This window comes from Lynx rufus, unplaced genomic scaffold (assembly GCF_022079265.1).
Source record: "Lynx rufus isolate CCGP_SWC_20201006 ecotype Redwood Valley unplaced genomic scaffold, mLynRuf1.p SCAF_17, whole genome shotgun sequence".
In the NCBI taxonomy this organism is placed as follows: domain Eukaryota; kingdom Metazoa; phylum Chordata; class Mammalia; order Carnivora; family Felidae; genus Lynx; species Lynx rufus.
The window spans coordinates 45872974-45893299 of NW_025814831.1; the positions used below are offsets into that span (position 1 = coordinate 45872974).

At 38.5% G+C, this 20326-nt stretch overlaps 1 protein-coding gene and 1 non-coding gene across 4 annotated transcripts in view; both read left to right on the top strand.

The window, feature by feature from the left end:
- The first annotated feature begins 1955 nt into the window (after positions 1-1955).
- The window catches only part of DLGAP5 (DLG associated protein 5), a 40567-nt gene continuing 22196 nt past the window's right edge, over positions 1956-20326 (top strand). For all 3 annotated transcript variants that reach the window (XM_047079617.1, XM_047079618.1, XM_047079619.1), the window contains exons 1-10: positions 1956-2062; positions 3690-3928; positions 9560-9744; positions 11504-11566; positions 13300-13384; positions 13479-13598; positions 14350-14420; positions 16234-16508; positions 17659-17786; positions 18136-18259. In XM_047079617.1, the coding sequence (XP_046935573.1) occupies positions 3691-3928; positions 9560-9744; positions 11504-11566; positions 13300-13384; positions 13479-13598; positions 14350-14420; positions 16234-16508; positions 17659-17786; positions 18136-18259 (1289 nt within the window). In that variant the 5' untranslated portion in view covers positions 1956-2062; position 3690. The remainder of the gene's footprint in view (positions 2063-3689; positions 3929-9559; positions 9745-11503; positions 11567-13299; positions 13385-13478; positions 13599-14349; positions 14421-16233; positions 16509-17658; positions 17787-18135; positions 18260-20326) is intronic.
- Positions 12877-12983, top strand: LOC124512730 (U6 spliceosomal RNA). The gene has a single exon (XR_006962240.1). It is a non-coding gene; the product is annotated as a U6 spliceosomal RNA (small nuclear RNA).

Here is a 20326-nt window from a genome sequence, read left to right on the forward strand (position 1 = left end):
TGATCTCGCGGTCCGTGAGTTCGAGCCCCACGTCGGGCTCTGTGCTGACCGCTCAGAGCCTGGAGCCTGTTTCAGATTCTGTGTCTCCCTCTCTCTCTGACCCTCCCCTGTTCATGCTCTGTCTGTCTCAAAAATAAATAAACGTTAAAAAAAAATTAAAAAAAAAAAAGACAACCAAATTTAAAAAGATAACCCCCAATTTAAAAAATATAGGCAAAAGTCATTTCACAAGATCTAAAAATAGTCAATAAGCACATGAAAAGATGCTCATCATTATTAGACATTGGGGAACTACAAAATTAAGACTAAATACCATTTCACAACCACTAGAGGGATTAAAATTAAACAGTGATCACTCCAAATGCTAGCAAGCATGTGGAATAACTGGAATTTTATACATCACTAGTGGGAGTGTAAAACGATCCAACCACTTTGGAAAACTGCTTGTTAATTTTAAGAATGTTTATAGCAACTTTATTCATAATTAATAAAAACTGGAAAAAAATCCAAATGTCCATCAGCCGTTGAATGGGTAAACAAAGTACAGTTGATCCTTGAACTACAGAGAGTTGGGGGTGCCAACCACCTCACAGCAGAAAATCCAAGTATAACTTCTGACTCTCGCAAAACTTTACTAATTGCTTACTGCTGATGCTTACCAATAGCATAAACAGTTGATTTAACATCTTTTATTATATACATGTATATATATATGAATAAATATATATATTTATTATATGTATATATATACATGTCTATACATATACATGTGTATATATACATATATATGTTGTGGATTTTTTAGAGCGAGAGTGCGTGATCAGGGGAGAGGGGCAGAGGGGGAGAGAATCATAAACAGGCTTCATACTCAGCATGGAGCCCCACACAAGGCTCAATCACATGACCCTGGGATCATGACCCGAGCCAAAATCAAGAGTCCCAGGCTCAACTGACTGAGCCACCCAGGCGCCCCTAACATCTTTTGTATAGGTATTATGTACTATATTCTTACAAAAACGTAAGCTAGAGAAAATAAAATGTTATGGAAGGAAGAGAAAATACATTTACAGCACTGTACCATATTTAATAAATAAAAAATCTATATATAAGTGGACCCACGCAGTTCAAACTCATGTTGTACAAGACTTGATTGTATACAATGAAATACTTTTTAGCAATAAAAACAACTAAATACTGATTTACACAACAGTAGGGATGGATCTTAAAAATGTGGGGAAGAAGGCAGATCTGAAAGTACCTACCACCTTTGTTTTTATGATGTTAGAAATCAGAGTGGTTGTCTAAAAAGTGAGAGATTTGAATCTGGCTTTTGAAAGAACGCTTGGGTGGTGTTTACACAGCTGTTTATATTTAGCAGAACTCATCCAGGCTACACTTAAAAAACTACGTTTTCCACTGTATTTAAATCTCACTTCAAAAAAAGGGGGGGGTATAAAAAAGACTGGCAACCTTGAAAAGACACTAAACAACGTTAGCAGAAATTTGTTATGTTAAGTCCTTCCTTCGAAACGTTGAGGAAAACATTCCAATAAACTCTGCTGGATTTTTGTGACTAAATAGGGACATTAAAAAGCCCTGCAAACTCTAAGCCCCTTCTCCTCCGAGTGCCACTGTCCTTCCTTGGATACCCGAGGACCCTGGGAGCAACGTGGACCTGTCCGGCGCAGGGTCACCACCTCCGCTGGTTACTCGCGCCGCGGGGCCCAGTCCCAGCGTCCGGATTACTCCTCTCCTCACCAATTGCAGACCCGCCCATTGACTCGCCTCACACCCATTCTTTGAACCATCAGCTCACCTTTCAATCAATTCAAATGTCGCAAGGAGCGAACCAATCGCAAGCCTCATCGAGGGGAAGGGGCGGGCACTTCTCCGGAAGTGTTGGTTAAAACCCCTCCAATCAGAAGCTTTCTGCGGGATGTTTGAATTTTGCGGAGGTCTGGGTGGTAGGCGTTCCTGCTTCGGAGGCGGCAGTGGTCTTTCAGATCCGGAGGGTTCCTTTACTTTTAGTTCGATTGAGGTTTTACGCCAGAACCTGCCTCAGGTAGGAGGGTGCTGGGGAGTTGGAGGGAGGGCGCTGGCCTGCTTCGTTGTAGGTCTGGAAGGGTGGGGGGACCGCGGCTGTGGACTGGACACAGCTCAGGGGAGTCTCCTCTAGCACCGTATTACACATCCTTCCCGTAGCTGATGACGCAGGCCTCCAAGAGAGTAAATATTTGTTGCCTTGACCTGTGTAGTAGCCCGCGTTTCACCACCGGAGCGTAATTAGCCTTTGGGGCGGGACAGTACTTAGTAGGTATTGCTGAGTATTGTTGGCCCCGACTTTAAATTCCAGTAGCGCTTCTCAGATCCCGTGACAACCGAAAAAAACCCCGGTTGAGAACTGTAGGCAAGCAAGACTAAGGCATTTCTAGACTTTCAAGCTGAAAGAAACTCCAGTAAGTCAAAGAACAGCGCTTAGACGTATGAGAAACCAGGCTGCCTGACCTGGGATGCCAGCTCCAGTTGACGCGGCAGTTAATTTACCTCATCTGTATATTAACGATAATACTACCTTTTAGGATTTAGGTAATTATTAAATATGCCTTTAGTGTTCTTTTCCCCTCTCCCCCCTACTTTTCTGTCTCTGCTGTGTATAGTGCTATGCTGTATTTTAAAATAGCTAATACGTGGCAGGAGAGGGCAAATCAAATAGTAGAGGAGGGTTTTTTTGTTTGTTTGTTTTTAGTTTTTAGTTTTATTTTAAAGTAATCTCTACACCTAGTGCGGGACTCGAACTCACAACCCCGAGATTAAGAGGCACGGGATCCACCGACTGAGCCAGTCTGGCACTCCAAGGAGGATTTATGATGAAAAATACAATCCTGGGTTGCCTGGCTGGCTCAGTTGGTAGAGCCCGCAACTCTTGATCTCGGGATCAGGAGTTCAAGCCCCACTGTGGGTTTAGCGTTTACTTAGGAAGAAAGAAAAGCACAGTCCTTTATCACTTCCCCTGGGCCCTTAAAGAGGAATCTTATTGGCACCCAGGTCAGATGCATTCTCATTTTTAAACTCTGTTGATTGCTTTAAATACATTAACATTTTAATTGGTGCATTTCTCATGCAGATTTTCCCTTTAACTGGAGTTTTCCAGCAGACTCTCTTAGTTAATCTTGTTGAATAGTGTAGTGTGCTTATAACTCTTTGAACTTCCTGGGGCGCCTGGGTGGCGCAGTCAGTTAAGCGTCCGACTTCAGCCAGGTCACGATCTCGCGGTCCGTGAGTTCGAGCCCCGCGTCAGGCTCTGGGCTAATGGCTCAGAGCCTGGAGCCTGTTTCCCATTCTGTGTCTCCCTCTCTCTCTGCCCCTCCCCTGTTCATGCTCTGTCTCTCTCTGTCCCAAAAATAAATAAACGTTGAACTTCCTAATGCCTCTGGTTTATATACTGGACTGTAGCTTCCTGGGCCTCACTTCATCTGTCAAGCAAGTTCCTATTTAGAACTCCAAAATAAGTTGGTGTTTTTTATCTTTCGACAACCTCCTTCCCTCTCTTCAATGCCACATACTTATTCCATTTTGTATCTTATTTTTATTTTCAAAGGCTCTGGGGCAGGACAGGGGGTGAACTGAAATCTTAATTTTTTTAAATACTAAAGTGAAAATCCATGGAAGTTGTTCTGTCTCTTTGATAGGATGTCTTCATCACATTTTGCCAGTCGACACAGAAAGGATTTAAGTATCGACATGATTAGAACTAAAATTGCTCATAGGAAATCACTGTCTCAAAAAGAAAACAGACATAAGGAATATGAACGAAATAGACACTTTGGTTTGAAAGATGTCAACATTCCAACCTTGGAAAGTAGAGTTCTTCTTGAATTAGATGAGACATGTCAAAATCTTGTTCCAGAAAAGGCCAGTGTCAAGCCAAGTAAGTAAAGGTCTATTGTAACTTTAAATGCTTTGAAGAGTGAAAAAAATTTGGTTTAATACCTGAGGTTAAAAAAATCCTGACCACAGCAATGGAGTTTTGAAACACCATTCTAAGTAATTTGGTAATACTGTCTGTTTAAGGTAAAGGCTGTGAATGCCCCTGGCTAGGCTAAAACCATTCACCTATGGAGTATTATAATACTGTATTATATTGCCTTATAGGAATCCTAAAATTCTTACTTTTTTTTTTTTAAATTCTTACTTTTGGAACTTGGTAAGGTAACTATTGACAAGATAAATTGATATGGGACATTAAAAATAGAACTGGGGCTCCTGGGTAGTTCAGTCGGTTATGCGTCAGACTCTTGATTTTGGCTCAGGTCATGATCTCAACAGTTTGTGAGTTCAAGCCCCGCGGAGCCTGCTCGGGATTCTCTCTCCCTCTCTCTCTGCCCCTCCCCTGCTCACATGCACACACACTCTCAAAATAAATAAATAAACTTAAAGAAGTGATTAAAGAATCCATGAAATAAGGATACTTTACCAATGGGAACATTTCTCAGAAGAGCAAAGAATTTGCCCTTGCAGTTTGCCAAAAGGGCTTGGGGTCACTAGGAAGGAAAAAACCAATTAAAGAAGAAAGGAGTGATCTCAACAAAAGATAAAAATAATAAAAATAGAGTGTCTTAGGAGGCAAGGAGTCACTGGACTCGTATTTAGTTGCATTTATATAGCAGGCCCCAGAAGCCGAATGACAGTGAAGTAAAGCAGGGATAAATGCTGAAGAAATGACAGAAAGACATAAAGTCTTTTGAGAAGTTTTGTAGAGAAGGAAATGAGATGCCAAGTTGTTTAACTGTTCACTGCTTCATTTAAAGATTTTCCAGGAGCAGTGTAATATGTGGCACTTATAAGATACTCTACATATTCGAGCTTAATTGATTCTGCAAAAGAGAGGGTTGGGCTAAAAGGTTTTTTCTGGATTTATCATTTTTGTGATTCCAAAGGCAAGTAAGAGAAAAGAGTTGGACAAAAGTGTTACAGGGTTTTGTTTTTATTTTTGAGAAGAACTGATATGAGGAAATGGGCTGGTAGTTGAAGGGGAGAAAATAAAAAACAACATCTCTTAGGAGTTGGAAGGAAATGAAAACTGGGTCATAGAATGATAGAAGATGGCTTTTTAAGGAGGAACTAGACATTTTTTGGTCTGACAAGCAGTGATGTTATGCCTCCTGAGTCATCTCCTTGCCTCTACTCTCGCTCCCTCATATGCTCCATTCCTTGACTCAGATCTCAAATCAAAGTCTAACCCTGTCAGAATGCTATTAAAATGTCTTTGGTTTATTTTCCATCTGCAAAGGCCTAGAGTTAGCAGTGAGTGAGTGTGTTGCAGAGAAAGCAAGTATGCTAGCATGGCTAGAGAAGAATGAATAAGGGCTAACTCCCATCCCTGTGGAGCCCTGAGGGGACACCATAGGGACTTTGGCTTTTACTCTGGGTGAAATGAGAAGCCATTAATGGCTTAATGAGTATTTATATAAATCTGGTTTATGTTTCAAAAGCATCGCTTTGGCTGCTGTGTTGATAATAGATTGTAGGCTGGCAAGTATAGCCTCAGGAAAACCAAGTAGGACACCATTGCAATAATTTAGTTGAGAGGTGATGCCTGATCAAAGTGGTAGCATTATAAATTGGTGGTTGCATTCTGGATAGACTTAGAAAGTTGAACCAATAGAATTTTCTAATGGATTGGATGTAGGGTTGATAAAGATTGATTCCAAGGTTTTTGGCTTGAGCACCTGAAAGTATGGAGTGGCCATTTACTAAATTGTAAAAGACCGAGGGAGGAACAGTTTAAGGGTGGGGGGAATGATAAGGTTAAGAGTTCAGTTTGGGACATGTCCAATTGGAGAAAGTTATTAGACATGTAAGTGGACATGATGAAAAGGTAGTTGCATATAAGATGAATTCAGGGGAGAAGTCTGCACTGAGATATAAATTCAGGAATTGTCAACTGATATTCCGTGTTGGGAGACGTTAGACTGGATGTGATTATCCAGAGTTTGGGTATGGAAAAAGGAGAGAAGAGGGGTCAGCACTCCAACATTTAGAGGGTGAGGACACAAGGGGAAACTGGCACAGAACTGGAGAGCAATGCAAAGTAGAGCAGGAGGACAACAAGAAGAGTGTAGTATTCTGGAAACCAAGTGAAACGAGCACATCAAGGAGGAGAGACTATGTCAGTGCTGCTTGTTAGGTCAAACAATAGTAGACATGAGATTTCGAACTTTGCTATTATGAGAGGTCACTAATCTTGATGGGGAGTTTTGATGGAGTGAAAGCCAGATTGGAGTGGGTTCAGAGAAGGGCGGCACCATTCAGGACATATTCTTGCCCTAAAAGTTTAACTTGAATCTAATCAAAACCTTAGAGGAGTTGCCTGGGTGACTCAGTCGGTTAAGTGTCTCTTTTTTTTTTTTTAATTTTTTTTTTTCAACGTTTATTTATTTTTGGGACAGAGAGAGACAGAGCATGAACGGGGAAGGGCAGAGAGAGAGGGAGACACAGAATGGGAAACAGGCTCCAGGCTCTGAGCCATCAGCCCAGAACCTGACGTGGGGCTGGAACTCCCGGACCGCGAGATCGTGACCTGGCTGAAGTCGGACGCTTAACCGACTGCTCCACCCAGGCGCCCCATTAAGTGTCTGACTCTTAATTTCAGCTCAGGTCATGATCCTGTGGTTTGTGGGCCCGAGCCCCACATTGGGCTCTGCGCTGATGATGTGGAGCCTGCTTGGGATTCTCTCTCTCTTCCTCTCTCTCTGCCCCTCCTTCACTCTCTCTCTCTCTAAATAAATAAACTAAAAAAAAAAAAAAAAAAACCAACAAACACCTTATATTTAATTTCCAGTTTATAGAAAACACGAAGGCTAGAGGAATGCATAAAAAAACATGAGAAAGCAAACAAATACACAGTGCAGGACATTCTGTAGGACAGCTGACTAGCTTTTTTCAATAAGACAATGGCATAAGAAGTAGGGTGCCAATTGTCACACGAATAAATACAGGAGTGACAAAATATTGATGCTTCTGGAAGGCCCTGGGTTGGTCAGACCCTTTCTTTGGCTGGGTGTGTTTGGTCATAAGCAGTTTCTTTGTTTGCTCCAGTGTGGTGTGTAAATGTTACTTGTTATGTGTGTCATGACATGAGAAAGGTTGAAACACCTGTATGGATGTGACCATCGGGCGATCACTGGAGAAAAGCAAGCCTAAGAATTGAGAAGCCAGGCTATTGGAGACATCATCAAGATTTATACAGGGATAGTGATGGAGACAGTGACAGTGAGCTAGGAGCTATAGCCTTTAATGAATGAGAGGAAGCCTGGAGGGCCTATAGATGACAAACTGGGGTACTGGATAGTATGATCTGATGACATGAAATGTAAAGGTGGGATCTTTTGGTGAGGAGGAGGAAATCATTGGGAAGCAACAATGAGGACACCTCAGTGATACCACCAGGGTGAGAGAAAAAAGTCAACCACGTGAAAGGACAACTGGGGAAGCTGTCTTCAGCGGGGAGCCAGGTTTCAGTTTGATCAAGAGATGAAAGAAACTTTTAGAGAAGAAGTTGAGAATACAGAGGTTTTGTTGCCTAACCATTTCATCATGTGTGCTTTTGCATATTCTGTCCTCTGGCTTCTTCTTCTTCTTCTTACTATTATTTTGAACAACTTTATTGAGGTATAATTTACATAGCATAAAGAAACCTACCCATTTTAAATACACTTAAATACCCATTTAAAATACTTCTTTTTTTTTTTTAGTAAATTTGCTTAGCTGTGCAGTTATCCACCTGAATCATTAAAAAAAATTTTTTTAACATTCATTTTTTTTAAATTTTCTTTTTTAATGTTTATTTATTTTTGACACAGAGACAGAGCATGAGCTGGGGAGGGACAGAGAGAGAGGGAGACACAGAATCCGAAGCAGGCTCCAGGCTCTGAGCTGTCAGCACAGAGCCCGACGCGGGGCTCAAACTCATGAACTGTGAGATCATGACCTGAGCCGTAGTCAGACGCTCAACAGACTGAGCCACCCAGGCGCCCCTAACATTTATTCATTTTTGAGAGACAGACAAGAGCACAAGCAGGGGTGGGACAGAGAGATAGGGAGGCACAGAATCCAAAGCAGGCTCCAGGCTCTGAGCTGTCAGCACAGAGCCCGATGGGGGGCTCAAACTCACAAAACTGTTAGACACCCAACCGACTGAGCCCCTTTCTGAATTACTTTTAGCCCTGACCCAGCAGACAAACATATGCTCATTCTTCAGAACCTTTTTCAGGTATTCTCTTTTCTCAGGAATCTTTCCTGATCTCCCCGGGGGGGGGGGGGGGGGGGAGGTTTATACTAATTCTCTATTGTGTGCAGTCTCTTATTTATTTCATGCTTAACCAGACTGAAACTGTTTATTTCTCCAGTATACTATGAGCTTCTCAAGGGCAGAAATTCTCTGCCTAAGACTGTCTTGCACATAGCCCCTTATTTTTCCCAAACCAGTTAAAACAAACAGAGTATGTAGGTGGAAACCCAAGTTGAACTAAAGAAACTGACAGGTAGCCCTAATATTGGGGTCTGAGTTAACCCAACACTTAGTGGCTTAAAACAATAAACATTTATTATTTCACACAATGTTTGTGGTTCAGGAATTTGGGTGCAGCTTAAGCAGTTGGTTCTGGAGGTTGCAGTCAAGATGTCATCTGGGGATGTATCTACATGCTTGACTGAGACTAGAAGGATCTGCTCCCCAGATAACTCACCCACATGACTTGCAAGTTGATGCTGGCTTTTGGCAGGAGGCCTTAGAACTTTGTCATGTAGACACCTCCATAGGGCTACTCAAGTCTCTTTAAGATTCCGCAAGGCCGCTGGCTTCCTCCAGAGCAAGTGATCCAAGATAAGGCAAGGCAAACAGTAGTGTCATTAATGACCTAGTCTTGGGAGTCACACTCCATCATTTCACTGTACTTTGTTGGTTATCCAAGTCAGCCCTATTCAGTGTGGAAAGGAATACGACACATGGACATCATTATCAGAAGGTGAGAATCCTTGGGGTTAGCTTGGAGGTTGGCCATCAAATGAGTTCATTAATTCAAAAGTGAAGTAATAAACACCCAATATGTAGCAAACAGTTAATAGATAATTTGAACAAGCAAAAGCAAAAGAAATAGGAATTTTTAAAAGAATAGAGGTTGAGGGGCGCCTGGGTGGCGCAGTCGGTTAAGCGTCCGACTTCAGCCAGGTCACGATCTCGCTGTCCGTGAGTTCGAGCCCCGCGTCAGGCTCTGGGCTGATGGCTCAGAGCCTGGAGCCTGTTTCCCATTCTGTGTCTCCCTCTCTCTCTGCCCCTCCCCCGTTCATGCTCTGTCTCTCTCTGTCCCAAAAATAAATAAACGTTGAAAAAAAAAAAATTTAAAAAAAGAATAGAGGTTGAAATAACTTGTGGTTAGAGTTCTAAGAAATGAACAAAAGTTACTAAAAGCATTTCTTAACAGAAAGTTGAAGTTAAGTCAGACATTTGCCTAACTTTTTATCTGAAATGTTTTATATACTGTGGGTTTCTTCTGTCTAGGGTCAACGAAAACTGCTCTAGGTGACCAACGAAAGCAAATGCTCCAGAAATACAAAGAAGAAAAGCAACTTCAGAAATTGAAAGAGCAGAGAGAAAAAGCTAAACGAGGAGTATTTAAAGTAGGCCTTTATAGACCCGATATGCCTTGTTTTCTGTTATCAAACCAGAGTACAGAGCCAAAAAAGGTAAATTTACTATCCTAATTTGATATAGAGGAATAGTTCCTTTTAACTGGAATTATCTGTAAGAGCTTAAATAACTAAAATAACCATTTCCCCTTACTCTCTTTATTCATTTAGTTGACATGAGGTAGGAATGACCTAATAGTAACTCAGAAGATGAACGTCAGGTCTCTTGATGTTGCTATAGGTTTTTGAGATAGGAAAAACAAGTGGGCAGAAGTCAGTTTCCAATGATAGGCTGAGAAGGACTGGTCTGAGTAGCTGGAGCACTGAAGGGGGATAGAAGCTCAAGGAGGTGGGATCTAAAGAAAATGGTCAATGAGTCAAGAAGAATAAAGTTTGAACAGGAGCAGTGGGATTTATAAATTAGATAGTCACTGGTGATTTGCTGTTTTAAAGATATGTATAGATCTCAAACCGTATACTCATTCCTGATTTAGATAAGAATTAAATAAGACATTGCCTATTTTTCTGGGCTTCGTGCATTCCATTGATTTTTTTAACCAATCTATGATTATTATCTGTATATGACCTTAGATAGAATAAGGTGGAAGAGACCAAAGTTAATAGAGTTCAAATTGAAAAGATATAAATATATTCTGTATATTAGAGGAGGGAGAGATTATTTATGTTTGGAGGAATGTCAAAGAAGACCTCAGAAGGGGTTAGATTTAAGCTGGCTTTTTGAGATATGTAGGATACCAATCATTGGTCTAAGCTATAGACAGCCATTAAAAATGTTAAAAATATATGTAGGGGAAACAAATATAGGGGAAAAAAAAAGACTAAACCAAGATACAGACTCTTAACTATAGAGAACAAACTGATGGTTATCAGAGGGGAGAGGGATGGGTGAAATAGGTGATGGGGATTAAGGAGTCACTTGTGATGATCACTGGGTGGTGTATCAAATTATTGAATCACTATATTATACACCTGAAACTAATATAACACTGTATGTTAACTCTGCTAGAATTAAACACTTAAAAAATTATATATATGTACATATATATATATGTACATATACATATATATATGTGTGTGTGTGTGTGTATATATATATATATATATATATATATATATACTTATGTAGGGGGAACAAGAGGAGACCCATCATGGTGCTAAACAATAAGACTCGCCAATAATTGTTTTTTTTATTTAGATAGCCATTGTTGAATTCTCTTCTCCTTGCAATCTAGAGAAAAGTCTAATTTCTTTAGCACTAGATTTTCACTGAGATTAGAGAAGAAAATGACTTCTCATCTAGGGGAGAATTTAGTCAGTCTTTCTCATGCTAGATTTTTTTCCCACATTTTGTGATTAGGTCTCATTTTTCTTATTGACAATGGAGAAATGCATAATCATGAGACTTGAAGACAAACTATTAAAGCTATTAGAGTAAGCTCTATGGTATCTTTTCATGAAACAGCAAACAAAAAATCCTAATACTTACGTCTGTTCATTTACCCCTTCTAAATATGTCCAACTAATCCTATTAATGAGGATTCAAATACCTGGAAAATATGGCTTGAAATTTGTTCTTTCAGCTCACTGAGAAATATAAGTTTTGAAGTGATTAACTTAAATGTAATTTAAGTCAAGCCAGAACCAGAAAAAGTAGGAATTAAAGTTGGCAAGTATCTTTTTGCCATAAATGATTAAAGTTAAAATTTAACCTTAAAATGGAAACTTTGTTTTGTAAAGAGACATGAAATTAAATTTTGCCGGTTCACTTAACTTTATTTTCTTTGACTGTTTTAAGGCTGTTCCATCTTCTGTACGGATTACAAGGTCAAAGGCCAAAGACCAAATGGAGCAGACTAAGGTATAGTTGATTGTTAGTAGATAATTGTTACTAAGATGACAAATTGTACTTTTTTCTCAGAGTAAGTAAATCCATTTTTTTATCTAATATCACTTTTTTTCTTTTTCTTTTAGTTTTTTTTTTAATGTTTTATTATTTATTTTAGAGAGAGAGAGACAGAGTGCAAGCAGGGGAGGGGCAGAGAGAGGAAACACAGAATCCAAAGCAGGCTCTGGGCTCTGAGCTGTCAGCACAGAGCCCTACATGGGGCTCGAAATTACGAACTGTGAGATCATGATCTTGAACCAAAGTCGGACACTCAACCGACCAAGCCACCCAGGCACTCCTGTCTATTATCACTTTTAAGTGTAGTGATTGATTTGCTAGAGTTAATAGTACAAAAATCAATATTAGTGCTTTGGTGACATAAAGCCATCTTGGCTGGTTACTAAGGAAATACTTAAAATATCTGTGTCCAACATCCCTTATTAGATGTATGCCAAACTTTGTGTCACACTCTTTTGTTTACTGGGCTTCTGTTATGCATTCCACATCATCACCAAATGTAGATAGGGATATAAAGCATATAGGGTGGGTATGATAAACTTATGGGTCTTCAAAACACGATTATGGATAAAGTTACTAGGAAGATTGCTAAAATAAAGTGAAGTGGGCAAGGAGGGAAATAATATGCCTCTTCATCAGGTGAGGAAGCTGAATTTCATGTATTCAGGAATGTTTGAGTCACTACCATGTTTCTCTAGTCTCTAGGGCATAGTAGTGAACAAAATATTTCTTGTTTCCATTGAGCTTACATGTGAACTAGGCAGTAAAAAAATAGGTATATAGTATGTCAGATGGTCATCAGTATTATGGAGGGGATAAAAAGTGAAGGGAGAAGGGGAGTACTGGAGTGGGTGTCAGGCAGAATTTTGATTGGGGCAGTCAAGCAGGGCCTCGCTGACATGGTGGCATTTTGACTGAAGTCTTATAAGGAATGGAAGAGTGAACTATGGGAAAGAGCTTTCTATCCAGGAGAAGAATTTTCTAGACATAATTCAAGGTCTTAAAGTGAAAACATGCCTAGCCTATTTAAGGATTCTCAGAAGATTATAGTCATTATAGTCAGCTATTTTTCATAGCTTAGGTTATTAGCATTTTCTAAAGTCTAGGATTCTAAAAAGGCCTATAAAGAAGTCTATATCATGGAAAACTTTTTTCTTCATCTCATTTTATTTGGAGAAGTGATTTTTTTTTTTTTTTGGCCAGGTCATTTTATAATAGTAAGATTTCAGCTGAGGGGGTCAATTGATAAAAAATGTGGCAACTGAGTGCTTGCTTCAGCCGCACATACACTAAAATTGGAACGATACAGAGAAGATTAGCATGGCCCCTGTGCAAGGATGACACACACGTTCCTGAAGCATCCCATATTCCTCCCCCCATCCGCCACTGCCTTGGCTTTCTGTTGTGCTTGTGCTTCTGTTGCCCCTCTTTTATCTGTTGCTATTTTTGTGATGTCTTCCCCCCACCCCTATTTCCACCTTTTGGAAGTGGCTCCTCAGGGAGTGGGTCTGCTCAATCCTTCTCTTCTCACTCCACAACATTTCAGAAGAAAGTGAGGGTGGCAGAGATGGGGGGGGGGTGTCTCTACGGTTGGATTAATAAAATAACTTGAAAACCCGTCGGGGAAAAATGTGGTGATTTGATTCATTATGCAATTAAATCACATAGCACCTTAATCTTTTAAATAGATTGATAATGGGAGTGATGTTCGAGCAATTCGACCTGGTCAAAGACAAACTTCTGAAAGAAAAGTGTTGGACAAAGAGAGAAAAGGTGGGAATTTAGCAGTTACTATAAGCTCTGATGTTGCCACAACAGTAATTTAATGATTACAAAAAGCGTTTGATTTGATTATTTTTTCCCACAGCCGTACAGCCTGTAACGACCACATCGGTGAGAATGACTCGATCAGCCACTCAAGCAGCAAAGCAGAATGCCAGAACAGTCTCATCTACTACAACAAGAAAGCCAGTCACAAGAGCTAATGGTAAGAATGATCTAGAGTGTTTTGGCCTTTGAGGTTTTTTGTGTTCAATTTTAAAAATCATCATGTACTTCTCTGGGTAGGAGAGGAAGAAATAGGAGATTCCAGTTCCTAAAGGTAGGTTCGATGCCTCAGCATCCAGGTAGCATTCTGTGGGTACTCAAAGGTGGAAGTACCTGAATTGGTGTAAGCAGTGCTTCAAAGTGAACATTTAATGGCCCAAATAAATTACAGCCCATCCATTTGGTGGAATACAATGTAAATGTTTAAGGACAGTGTTGTGAAAGAACATGATATATTGAGTGGGCGAAGAAAAACAGGTCAGATTCTGAACACTATGATCACAATCCTAAAGTATGTGTGTGAATATGTGAATGTAGGATAAAACTGGAAAAACATACACTAAAGTGACACTAATGATTGTTACTGAGTAATGTATTCGTGGGTTATTTTTAATTTTGTTGTGTTTGTGCTTTTCTTTATTTTCCTAATTTTCTATAATAAATATGTACTTGATATTCAGAGGCAAAAGGTAAACTACAATACCTTAACACTTGGTTTTGAAAACAGATGGCCTTTACTTGCAGGAAATTTCATCTGTTTTTATCTCATTTTATAATATGACTTAATCAAAAAATCCTTTAAGATATATATTCCTATTACTGCCTTTTTTCCTTTTCCAAATTACCTAGTGCTTTTAAAGTAGCATTTTCTATCTAATCAAAATGGTTGTTTTATTTCACTTTTATTTTAGATCATGAACTAGAGAGAAAGGCACCAAATCAAGGAAGACCTGCCAAAAATATAGAAACAAAACCTGAAAAGGTAGAGTATAAACATCTGTTTATTCCTAGATACTTTGAAAATCTCATTGCCACTTGCATAAAGCTGAAATTAAGCATACAGAGCTGCTTCAAGAGAATTAACCTACATGTGTGTTAAAACATCTTGAACCATAAAGAAGCATGAAGAGGATATATTGTTGTTGTCTTTCAGGTATTATATCCTCAGAGCTTTATAGCTAGAGAAAGGATAATTTGGTTAACAGGAGATAGAGAAATACAATAACATTAGTTGACAGAAACCTTCACATGAGAATTGACTAAGCGATAAGATGTAGTAGGGTGAAATGTATTGACTTTGGATTCATTTAGGTGTGAGTTTGAATATTGTCTCTGCTTCCAATTAGCTAGATAACTTTGGACAAGTTATGAATTTGTTTTCCCATCTCTAACATGCAATACTTACTTGGAGTAGTTTTAAGAATTAAATAACCTGGGGCGCCTGGGTGGCTTAGTTACTTAAGTGTCCAACTTCAGCTCAGGTCATGATCTCACAGTTCATGAGTTCAAGCCCCGCATCAGGCTCTGTGCTGACAGCTGGGAGCCTGGAGCCTACTTCTGATTCTGTGTCTCCTTCTCTCTCTGCCTGCCTCTCTCCCCTGCTCGCTCGCTCTCTCTCCCTCTCTCTTCCTCAAAAATAAATAAACATAAATTAAAAAAAAAAAAAAAAGAATTAAATAACCTAACATTTCTGATAGCATCTAGCATGGAGTCTAGTAGAGTCTTCAAAAAAGATTCACCAATTTGAGGGCCCAGTTCCTTGGTTTATAAGCCACATTATAATTCCTTAACCTTAAAAATAAAAGTTTTGCCAAGCTGTAAAAAACCTGGCTAGATTTTACTAAAAAATCAAATCTGGATCCTCCAGGAAGACAGTATAGGGTGAATCTTCACGAGTAAGCAGCTGGACCTCATGTTCTTCCCTTAAGATTGATTTCCTCTTTAAGGATTATCACTAGGTTTTTACTTTCACTTCCATGTTGGCCTCAGAGATAGTATCACCCTTAAATTCTTGTCCAGGTTGAAATAAGTCCTGGGAATATATCACAGGATGACTATAGTTAATAATATTGTATTGCATATTTGAAAGTTGCTTAGAGTAGATCTTAAAAGTTCTCATCACCAAAAAAATTCTGTAACTATAGTGATACATGTTAACTAGACTTACTGTGGTGATCATTGCACAATATATACAAATATTGAATCATGTTATACACTTGAAACTAATACAATGTTACATGTCAATTATATCTCTATTAAAAAAACCAAGTAATTACATTGACTTGAAAAATAAAATATACTTCACATTTTATATGGTTCATCTTATTGTGTAATGTTAAAAAATAATTTTGCTCATATGACAAGGTTATTTATAATCAAGGTTATTTACAGAAATGATTTGGTACTTGACAGTAGTAGTCATCTAATAAACATTGGATTTCTGATTCTCAAACTATTGTAATTATCATCATAATCAAAGTAAAAAGAGATCTGTATTTGTTAGGTGAGTAATTTTTCCATTTTAGTTTTCATATATTTTAATTTGTTGTAATACCTAAAACCTATTATTTATTCCTATAATGAGGATTGGTTCTCCCTCTTTCTGGATCTTAGCATTGGTTTAGTATAGTTGGTCTTCTGATTCCTTATATACATTTCATTGTATTTGTTTTTGTCGTCTCTTAAATTATGTATGTGGGACATAGATCTCAACTGTCACATTTTCAGCCTGTAAAAATTGGTCAAATATATCCCAGAAGAGCAATTCTCACCCTATTCTGTTTACTTACAACTAGGTCATTTCTTTTAAACTTGATAGTGAAGAAAATACTTTGGATTCACAAACCAGTACAACAAATGGAATGGATCCAGATGGAGTCTTATCAAAACTAGAAAACTTACCTAAGACAAATACTGCAAAAACGAAAGGAAAGAATTCCTTCGCACCTCAAGATTTTATGTTTCAGCCATTGGATGGTCTGAGGACCTATCAAGTAACACCTATGACTCCCAGAAGTGCCAATGCTTTCTTGACACCCAGTTATACCTGGACCCCTTTAGAAACAGAAATGTAAGAATGTAATGTTAATAATGAATTCCTTGCTAAGATGGTAACAAATGCCTTTCTTAGATTTGGCCTGTGCTTTTTAAAAGTTATTATTTAGTTAATTTAATTATAACTCATTAAAATTTGGTTAAAAAATTCTTCAGAACGCTACAATAATCTATTTGACAGTTTTGATATTTCCTGTGCATTGTTATTAACCTTATTTTCCTAGTATAATTTATGTTTCATTGCTTTTAATAAGTGACTTTGTTATAACACTTGGAAATAAATTTTTAGAAGAAGTTGCCGGGGTACCTGAGTGGCTCAGTCAGTTAAGTGTCTGACTTCAGCTCGGGTCATGATCTTGTGGTTTGTGAGTTCGAGCCCTGCATCAGGCTGTGCTGACAGCTCGGAGCCTGGAGCCTGCTTCAGATTCTGTGTCTCCCTCTCTCTCTGCCCCTCCCATGCTCATGCTCTCTCTCTCTCTCTCTCTCTCTCTGTCAAAAATAAATAAACATTTAAAAAAAAAAAAGTAGCTATAATACTGTAGCTCAGACATGGGCTTTGGTTTGTGTTCTTTTGCTGAGTACACTTTAGAAAAACTGATTAACTTGCAAAGTGGAGCAGGGAGAGGGATCAGTTGGACTCTTTAAAAGAAAAGACAGGATTGTTTTGCAGACTGGCTGTTGTCAGATTTACTAGAAACTGCCCGGCAGCAGCAAGACTGCTAAGTGTTTATTCCATTAAGAGATCTTCAAAGTATTTAGATCTCATTATAATTAGTGAAGATGAACATTCCCACTACATAGGTGTTTTAAATTTTTCTGCTCCAGAATGGACCTATTGTTTTAAAAATAAACATATTTCGGGGCACTTGGGTGGCTCAGTAGTAGGTTGAGCATCTGATTTCAACTCAGGTCATGAGTTTGTGGTCAGTGAGTTCGAGCCCACATGGGGCTTGCTGCTATCACTGCAGACTCTGTTTCGTATCCTCTGTCCCCCTCTCTCTGCCCCGCTCATGCTGTGCTCTCTCAAAAATAAATATTTAAAATAAAATAAAAATAAATATTTTTATTTTATCCCAGGTTTTTAAAAAGCAATGTAATTTTGAAATACTTCAATTAGGTATATAGGGTTCATGCTTCATAAAGTGTATTTTTGCTATTGCTTTTAGTGCTAAGACTCAAGAACAAACAAAAGAAATTCTGGCCCAAAAGTGTAAAACTTCCTCTGCGAAGATAGTACATCAAGATTCAAATAAACTGCAGTGTCCTTTGGGTTCTCTCACAGTTTGGAATAAAGGTATGGTATTTTAATTAAATTTTTACTTACCTTCTGGACTATGATTTATCAGAGATTTGTTTAGAGCCACACAGAGTCAGAAGAGATGGGAAACCTGGGGAAAGACATCCAGACAGAGAATTGGAATGAGGAATGCAGACTGAGAGAAGGGGGGAAATGCAAATTTGAAGAGATGAAAATGTCAAGACACTTGAGAGGAGATGTGATAAATGAAATCATTGAAGCAGAAATAAAATGTTAAAGTTCAACAATGAAAAAATTGAAGGATTCTAAAATTTTGTCTTTTGTAGGGGATGGCATTTTAGAAAAACTGCTGCTTTGAAATTTACCTGTGGTGTTTTCTTTGTAGAACATGTCTTAAATAAAGATGAAACTACTAAAAATTCAAATGGCCTCCCAACAAAAGAAGTCCCGTCACTTGAAATAAATGAAGATCAGGTATCTCAGCCACAACATGATGTGCCATATTTCAGGTTTGTCCATTTTGTTCCTAGTGTAAAATGTTTGCATTAATGTCTAGATATTTAACACCCAAATTAAACTATTTTAACCTTTATATAATAGATGAATTAAACTCTTAGTGATTTTTATTTATCTTTTAAATTTTAATTATGGGGGCGTCCTGGGTGGCTCAGTCAGTTAAGCATCCGACTTCGGCTCAGGTCAAGATCTCATGGTCTGTGAGTTCAAGTTCCACATTAGGCTCTGTGGGCACAGCTCAGAGCCTGGAGCCTGATTCAGATTCTGTTTCTCCTTCTCTCTCTGTCCTTCCCCCACTCACACTCTGTCTTTCTCTCAAAAGTAAATAAACATTAAGAAAAAAATTTTTTAATTATGTTTTCAGTAGCTGGTACTTTAATTCATGTGGTTCCTACTTCAAAAGGTAGAAAAAGGTACAAGTGAGAAGCCTTTTCTCAACTGTCTCCTAACCCCATGGTTAATCTTCCATGGAGGCCAGTGTTACTTATGTTTTATGAAAACTTTCAGAGAGATAGATAACATATACGTAGACAAGCATATATATTTTTTCCCCTTTTTAATATACACAGTAGTTTACTATTCTGCTTTCGTTTAATGTTCATTGTGGGAGACATTCCATTTTAATACTTAAAGAGCTTACTCATGTTGTTTGTGTTGTTTGTGTGTGTGTGTGTGTTTAATGACCATATAGTATCCAGTATGTGATGTACCACTATTTACTTAATAGTAAATTGCTGTTGCTCATTATTTACACTGAGGTCAGTCCATTACTAATACAATCAAGGCTGCAAGGAACAACCTTGTATGCATTCCAGTTCTCTCATGTGAAAATATATAACAACCTCAATTTACATTCCTTTCAGCAAGTTATGGGAATTCCTATTTTCTCATACTGTTTACACCCTCAACAAAGAAACTGAGTTAACCTTTATTTTACAAAGGAAGGTTAGTGGGAGATGGTAGGAAGCTCTTGGGCCTACTAAGTCATGAAGTAGGATTATGTTTTTCCATCTGTGAAGAGTGAAAATTAACATCCTTTTGGGGAAACTCAACCATGTCACTTAACAGGCCTTGGAAACAAATCAGTGGACTGCATTTGGAGAAAGGCCCCAACATTCCACATCACACAGGAAATAATTACATGCTCTTCTTTTTTTTTTTTTTAAACTTTTTATTGTGGAAAATTTAAAACATATGAAAGTACAGGGAACAGTACACTGAACTCCCTTGTACTCATCACCCAGGGTCAATCTTGTTTCATATTTACATATGCTTCTGACTCAAGATGTTTTAAGAAAATCCCAAATAATCCTATCACCTCACCCATTAATATTTCTGTAGGTATTTTTCAAAGTTGAAAACTCATGTTAACATTAACCGTAATATTTATTGTGCTTAATGTAATAATAATAATTACTTAATGTCATAAAATATCCAGTCAGTATTCAAATTTTCCAAATTATAATCCACATGCAGGCATGAGCACAACATGCTTATGTACATGCTGTTTTTCTTTTCTTTTTTTTTTTTTTTTTTTAATGTTTTATTTATTTTTGAGACAGAGACAGAGCATGAGCAGGGGAGGGGCAGAGAGAGAGGGAGACACAGAATCCAAAGCAGGCTCCAGGCTCTGAGCTGTCAGCACAGAGCCTGATGCGGGGCTCGAACCCATGAACTGCAAGATCATGACCTGAGCTGAAGTCGGACGCCCAACCGACTGAGCCACCCAGGCACCCCAATGCTGTTTTTCTTGAGTAAATGCAGCAAGGACATTCTCATACCTTTTTCAACATAAGATTAACAATTTTTTGAGCTTTGCCAATCAAGTAGATAAGTAGGTAAGATACTATCTTGCTGCAGTTTTAATGTTTATTTATTCTATTATTAACAAGTTTCTTTTTATGTGTTTGAAAGCCACTTCAATTATTTTTAGAGCTTGAGATTTTAGAACTGTAATGAATTTTAGAGATTTAGCTAATCCGTTGTGTTTTCAACTGTGAGACATTGAGACAATGAGCAATTTACCCAACTTAATAACATCAGATCTAAGCCAGGTCTCC